General features: G+C 37.5%; 1 protein-coding gene across 1 annotated transcript in view; it reads right to left on the reverse strand.

Moving 5' to 3' along the window:
- Nucleotides 1-6,427, reverse strand: part of LOC137985977 (NMDA receptor synaptonuclear signaling and neuronal migration factor-like) — a 15,128-nt gene extending 8,701 nt beyond the window's left edge. The window contains exons 1-9 of the mRNA XM_068833413.1: nt 6,022-6,427; nt 5,798-5,862; nt 3,826-4,114; nt 3,458-3,526; nt 2,925-3,130; nt 1,754-1,827; nt 1,613-1,660; nt 196-270; nt 53-86 (exon numbers count right to left, since the gene is read on the reverse strand). Of these exons, the coding sequence (XP_068689514.1) occupies nt 53-86; nt 196-270; nt 1,613-1,660; nt 1,754-1,827; nt 2,925-3,130; nt 3,458-3,526; nt 3,826-4,114; nt 5,798-5,862; nt 6,022-6,086 (925 nt within the window). The 5' untranslated portion in view covers nt 6,087-6,427. The remainder of the gene's footprint in view (nt 1-52; nt 87-195; nt 271-1,612; nt 1,661-1,753; nt 1,828-2,924; nt 3,131-3,457; nt 3,527-3,825; nt 4,115-5,797; nt 5,863-6,021) is intronic.
- Between the last annotated feature and the right edge of the window lie 1,385 nt (nt 6,428-7,812).

Consider the following 7,812-nt stretch of genomic DNA (forward strand, 5'->3'; position numbering starts at 1 on the left):
GGTTGTACATGAGTGAAGAGTAAGAAATTAATTCATAGAAAATCGTAAATACCTAATATTTCTTGCAGTGTTGTTACTGAGAAATCCTGTAACGTGAATAAGGAACAGAATGGTTAGTTGCATTATTGGTTACAGATTTAAGCTGTCAAATAAATTTCAGTAAATTATAATGTAAATTATACATTATGTACTCACATAGCTTATCTTCAAGACGTCATCTTTTACGATCTTTTCAAGCACATCTGCTCTTGGTATATTTGATGCAATCACCTGAAATCATTCGTTCAAAATTAAGCAAGAATCCTGTGGCTAAAGGGTTTGCCACTCCTTTTTCACTTAATTCTCAAGGATTTAAGGACGGTGCCTACTAATTCAAAGGTATTTTTGCCCCAATTTATGATTTTCTTTTTGGATACCAAGAGTACTTACGAAGATCTACTTTCTCTGCATAGTTTTAAGTCGTGCAAAAATATCCGTGCATTAGTAAGCATCGGTGATAGGAAATCCGAGTATCTGGAGATGCGCAAAACGTATACACAATAAAAGTAGTAGGCACTGTCCTCAATAGCGTCGTTCATTGATCTCCCCCATTCTATTTTATATTTTTGAGTGTTTGAGGAAAAGATTAACAAAACTGGAGTCTTAAATTGAACACCACAAATAATTTCTGTTTAACATACGAACTTGCCAAAATCACACAAGATTGAAGGCCATAATTTACGTGAAACTCCCAAAAGTAGTTTAATTTTGATTATATATATAGACCTTATTCATAAATGGCGGTCACATTTATAATTCTTTTGTCCACATGCAAATTAGCCTACCAAGCCTCATTTTAAAGCAAGAATTCTTTTCAATTTACTGTATGGTATGGAGGCTTGGTAGGCTAATTTGCACTTCAACAAAAGAATTATAAATTGACCGCCATTTATGAATAAGGTCTATATGTATATATATAAACTTCTATTAATTACGACACCCATCTTGGTATGTTTTTATAAATATAAAAGTACCATAAAGTATACTTCAAACAGTGTTGTGTCTTAAAGTCCCATCATGAAGAAGAGCCTGCCTGCAGGCTAGAAAAATCAATTTTTTTCAAAACTATGTTAACTTATAAGTGATCCAAGTTTTAAGCTTTGATTTAAAAAAGACACCAGCTGTTTATTTTAACTGGAATTTTCCAATTTAATGGTCTACCATGACTAACTTTAAAATCTTGAGAGAGCTGGATCAAGGAGAAAATGACATAAAAGACTCACTAGTTGAAGAATGCAATGCGTGTGTTAGGTGGCTGAATTGGTATGCAGGCCAGGAGTTTCATGCTTTCAGACTTTTAAACTTGTGTTTTGCATATACAGTAAGCTGCATTTTAAGCTAGTCAGTAAATGACGTCATTTTCCCCAGATCCAACCCACTGACGTCCAATTGGTCAGTTTTGAACGTGAGAAATAGCGGATTGTGAAATCCAAAACTTACACTGGAAGTAAACGGCCTTTGAATAAAAATCAGAGCACAAAATTGATTGAGCTTTGATCAAAAGTATTATATTATTACTAGTTTCAATAATATTAAAATGTTTACATTTTATAGTGACCAATTCAATACACACCACTATTCTTGGAGGAACATAGGATTCTCCCATTGTTGTCATCTCAAGCTGAAAAGGTATGTGCGATAAGTTTGTGATATTCATAATCAAGTAGAACAAGTATGTATTTATTATCCCCATATAAAATATACTATTATTCACCTGCTGCTCTGTTTTCCATTTTAAATCTGTAATGTCTTCTTGGTACATATTAAAACTTTCTTTCGTTTTTTCTCCTGTGAATCAAAATATGTCGGAAAGAATTCAAAGAAATGCCTTCAGATGGATTCCAGAAAATACTACTGAATACAAGTTGATCTTTCAGGTACCTTGAATGGACAGGACTGCATTCCTGCACCAAATTCTTACGTCTCATTCAACTCAGTGTCACAATTTAGTAGACAATTAAAGAACTACTGGACCCTCACAGTGTTGCTACAGTAGATCCTCACATTGATTGGTATTAGATCTGCAAGTCCTTAGCTATTAACTGCAAACAGTACCCTTCTACAGTTAGGTGTCATCAGTGCTGACATTAAGGATGAAGGGTAGGCTTACAAAGCAACCCCAAAGTCCCACACATGTGGTAAGCTATGCCAGAGGGCTCAAATAATGAAATAGAAGTTAATGGAGCCTGAGGAGGACTGCTGCAACTTTGCATCATGCGATTACCCTATTTGGCTCTTTCAATCAATCTCGCCATGTGACCCTTCTCATCTTGACTTTCTCAGAAAGATCAAGTTTTGGGTTTCTTACAGCAATTTAATCCCTCCCTACCCCCCCCCCCCCCTTCCCCTTCCCATTTTGCTTTTTGGTTCTTTAAATGTTTGCCCTTAATCAGCTATGACACCTACTTAGTCCTCTATGGGCAGGGAATTGCTGCCTGCGCTACCCCTTCAGCCCTGTGCTAAAGCCCTTCATCAGGGAGGGGACATAACATTTCTTCACTGGACTGGGTTAACTTGGCCCCAAGACATTATGTCCGCCTTGCAATACAGGCATGAGGCACCCCTTTGACTAGGTGCCAAGGTCCCTCATCCAGTGGTTCATATGGGCACTGGGTATTACAGCCTTGCCAGTACATTCCCTGCCCTCCCATGCCATTTACGCCCAATGTGTGTCTGTTGTCTTTTACTATGCACCTGAGCATTCAGTATGTGCGTGTGTGTGTGGTTAAGTTTTTCTCAGTTGACACCCTTTTATTGCTTGAGTGTCTTCCTTGTGGCAAATTAAGTTGTACTACCTAAGTAAACAAAATGCAATTATGAAATAAAATTACGTCACCTAAGTGAATCTACTTGTAATATGAAGTTATATCTGTCAATCATCTTACCAATTTTTATGTCAGTGTTGATGACTGGAGCAGCCAAAGTGGATTCTTTCCATGGTTTCCTATAGGCTTGTTTTCTCCTATTGTTGTCTTCATCATTCTCTTCTTCCTCCTCATCATCGCTATCACCACTATATTCATTATCATCCCTAACAGGCTGTTCACTGTCATTTTCAATAGCTTTTGTTTCCTTATAATTCCTGTATTTCCTAACAAGACCAACAGAGACAATTTTGTCATGTAGAGTCACAAAATATGAGATTTGTGATTATTTCCTTGTTAGATGAGATGAACTTTAGCCGTGAGGAGTCTAGAATGACAGAGCTAGAACAGCCAACCCTTACCCCAGCATTTTCATGTCAGTCCAATAAATGGTGCTTTTTTAAAGTAGCATATACCGGTTCAATATATTAAACAACACTCAGAAGTCTTACTGGACTTATTTTAAATTAGTTGTGTAAATGATTTATTATGTCTTTGACAAAGAAGTAACTTGCAAAACAGAGAATGCTATCAAAGTATTACTTAAATTATACCGTTGAATAATCAAGGCTGATTGCTGCTGCTTCTCCAGATTCTTCCTGGACTGATATCCCCTCACATGTCTATAATGGTAAAACAAGATTACCGCAGATTAATTATACCCAGAGAGATATATACAACTTTAGGAAAATTCAGATTCTTTTCACTATTAATAATGCTACATGATTCCTCAGTGTTTCAATCTCTCAGTCAAGGTTAAAATCAGGATTGAGCTGGATACAGAACTGGAATGACAGTCAGTCCTTACCAAATATATGGTGTTGACGTCACCATTTTCTCCCCCCCCCCCTCCCCCCCAAAAATGGTCAGGATGAAAAAACCAGAATTATGGCAACCCTTGAAGCTTCCTGTAAAGCAGTACCTTTGTATGGTTGTAGCAGCCTGCTCTGTGCTTGGATGTGCTAGTACTGGCGTGACTCTTGTAATATTCTTGTGATGCTCTGGTGTTTTTGGCTTTAATGATGGATACAAATCTTTGCTTGACTTGACTTCATGTTGCACACCACGGGAGGATACTACACCTTTATTGTGAAGTTCATGGGATGATGTTCCTACAATCCCTTCACCCCAAGATGCGACAGCTATGTTGGTAGTGCTCTGTGTTGCTGGACTACTCTGATCTGTCAGTGGTTCAACATGTGCAACAAAAGCTGCGATATGACAAAAAAATCACTCACTGATGCATATATATTATAAAGACATTGATGGTGGACCAACACCAACACATGAGGGTATCTGGGCAAACAATTAATAATCACAGAGTCTAGTAATTAATTTTACATTTAGTGAATGATATGAATCACCAAAGTGACTTTAGAAACTTCCTGGTACATCATACATAATGGTGCCTTTCTCTTATTTTGAGGGGTGGGGGAGGGGGTTGAGGGGAAGGGGTCCAAGGGGTCATCAGATATCACAATTTAATCTCAATTTAATACATGTGGTGAAAAAACTTATAACTTTGCTCCAGAATTTAACAAAAGATTTTATTTATAATGAGATTATCCTGTTCTTTCCCTGTTTTTGACACAAGTCCACTATAAATTAATGAATTTAGGCTCAAAATAATTATTGCATAACATTTTTTGAAAGAAAAATATGTGGGTGGACACTTCAGGGTGTAGACGCCTTGTTTATTTTCGTCCACACAGCTTCTAGCCATTTTGGATAATTCTGACCTGTGACCTGCATTAATTTTTTAAACCTGCTGTCCAGGCGGCCATCTCCAGCTTTAAAACACAACTGGAGAAATGTGGCTACCCTAAACAGCTAGTGGAGACAACACTATCTAAGATTGCCTAATTTCCAGAAGGTAGTCGGCTTTGCAAAAACAAAACATAAAAAATGACGAGAAAGTTATGCGTTTTGTCACAACATTTCACCCTGGAGTGAGAAATCTCAAACAAACACTTCAGCACAAGTAGAGCTCCTATTATTCAAAACCAGCCATTATTTAAAACTGCCTTTCAAACACCACTGATCACATCCTACAAGAGAGGAAAATCACTCAAAGACATACTAATCAGAGTGAAATTTTCAAGGCTAAAATGAGGAAATCGCAAAACCACCTAGGGGAGTCAGTGTAGGCCTGTAAAGAACTTTTCAAGTATGTGATATTCAAAATAGTGGCTAGAGGATGTGCAGAAAAAAATTTAAAAAAGGAATTTGCAAGTAAGTAATTAGCAGTTCTTTCAATAGTGGCAATTACTTTTTAGGGGTAGTCCATGGACTGGGGGTCAGTGTTTTGTCCACCACCCAGGTGAGCAAGAAGTGGTGTAAGATCCTCTTGCTTTCTGTAGCCTGGGAACAGAATTCCAGGAATTAGTTCCTCTTTTTCTGTTCTCTGTTGTCATCTCCTTTAATTGGCTTGTACTTGCCGTATGTAATATATACAATACGAGGTGAAGAGGAGGTGTAGCCAAGAGTTTGTAAATGCGATATAGATCTGATGCAAATATTGCATATGATATGACTGAAGTGTTAATGTACACTAGGCATTTTTGGTGTTTCAAGACATTTTAATAGAGAAAATCGAAAGAAACGTTTACGTAAATGATGAGAAATTTGTATCAGATATACAGATATTGATCAATAAAACAATTCTTTTGTTTTCCCATCATGACTTATTAATGAGTTTTATAAGGTTCCATAACCTCAGACGACCACTTGTCATTCCTTTTCCCACTTAGCTGACAATTTACCCCATACTACTCCTGCAATCCCAAAAGACTGGTATATTATAACGACACATAAATGAGCACAAGCAACATACAGATACATTAAATTACTGTTACGAAGTGCATTAATTTTGCACTGTATTCTTTTCCCTGTACCTTCCTCCTCTTGGGTAACTGCATTTTCATCTTCTTTGGTGTTTGACGAGAAAGCATTTACAGCTCTATGAAGAAAAACAAGAAACAATGCTTGGGTATCGAATCTACTTTGAATTATGTCAAACACAAAATGTAATAAATCGAAATGCCCACGTGCATGTTTACAGTGTATTACATGAGAAGTTCATGTTTGTTTACATAAATGATCAAAGCGGGCGACTTACACAGTTTTTTGTTCCACTCTCGTTATCCTTCTTTGGTTTTTACGATGGGACACGATAGCACCCATAGCGAAGCGACAGAATGGTGTTAAACACAAGATAACATCTTGTTGAAGAGGGTATTAACCTGCATTCACCTCGTCGACGATGAAGGCATGTTTGCAAATCAAAACTTGTCAGGAAAAGATCAGACGCCGAGCTGTTCTTCAAACTGAAGCAATTAAATCACAGCAGACTACTTCAAGTGTATTGGTATGCAGGAATTAAAGAGGGAAGATTGCTTTTCATGCTAACATACTTCCAGGAAAGTAGTGCAAAGCACGCATTATCTATCAGATCAGTGTTAAACTATGATCCAGCAAATCGCATTTGGTCACTTAGCAACTCCTTTATTTTCGTGACACGCTTCGTTAATTAAACATTCAAGCATTGCTCGCCACTGTTGTGGAATTTTCTCACTGAGATAATATGTAATTACTGGAAAAAAAACTATTTGATGCAACGCTTGTTCCTATAAAATACCAAACAATTTGGGCGAATACGGAAGTCAGAGGACGATTTCAGGTTAAATTTTGCTCCACTCGGGCATTGTGAGAACGGATTGTTTCAAAATTCACTTAAAATACTTTTCTATGTTTGTAGGTGAAGGGATTAAAGTGCAGGTTGCAGGTCACCGTTTTACTATAGCTGAAACAACCCAAAACTTTACTAATGCTAACATTAGGATTTCTATAAAGGATTGGGTTGTTTCAGTCGTAGTAAAACGAATACCTGATAGCTTAGTTTTTGGATTCCAGTCTGTGCAGTCAAAACCTACATATAATAGGATGTAAACTGATAAAGTGCATAAAATGTACACAGCAAGAGGGAAGAAATGAAACAAATCAAAAGTGGAAACAAATAACTAATTTAACCAAGTATTATTTGTGACGACTTTGTCAGCTTTTTGGTTAATTGCAGTGTCTCAGGATTTTTCAAATTTCGTGTCTCAGAACTTTGTAATGGTCCTTTTTATTTAGCTCTTATTAACCGAGCAGAGGGTTATATTAGTTCTCCACAATTCCGGGGCTTTGCGATCTGATTTTGGAAAACTTCTGACTAAAGCTTAATTTATAGAAACTTGTATGGCAGAAGACTCATCAACCGGAATGCTTTTTCAAAATTCTCTGTTTTCAACCCATACCAGCATTTTCGCATCGTTTTGACCTGTCCACACTAAAAACGCTCAAAAAGGTAAAAACAAATGATACTTAATCAAACCACGCTTGTTACATTTCTGTTTTGGCTTGCACCCGCTAGAATTAGAACGTTTTCAAAAAGAAGCGTTATCAAAAGTCTCCACTTTCGAAACAGTTTTAAACGTTTTCGAGTCGTTTTAGTGCAGACGACACTTATGCTTAGCGATGACCGCAAAACTATATGTTGATTACTCGTGGAAATGACTGCTGCACCATTAGACTTCCTTGTGTTGGGTTTCTCTTGTTGTGGAACACTTCTTTCGTACGTCTTGCAGGGGTTTTTCGTTAATATTGGTAGACCAAATATCGTAAACTAGGGATTACTAATGCTTAAAAAGAAAACAGTGTTAGGAAAATGATTCAAAGAAATCTCGGGACTGGTGAAAGTCTCTGTCTGCACTGAACATCATCTCCATATATTTAAGGTGACAGATTCCAGGTCCCTTGTAGCACGTTTGATGGAAAAGACGGGGCGCGGGGTCTGTGGAAAACACGGGGTGCCGCGGTCTATGGAAAACATGGGGTGACAGCGGCAGGAACAAAACTAACCTGTGAT

Source organism: Montipora foliosa, chromosome 2 (assembly GCF_036669935.1).
Source record: "Montipora foliosa isolate CH-2021 chromosome 2, ASM3666993v2, whole genome shotgun sequence".
Lineage (NCBI taxonomy): Eukaryota > Metazoa > Cnidaria > Anthozoa > Scleractinia > Acroporidae > Montipora > Montipora foliosa.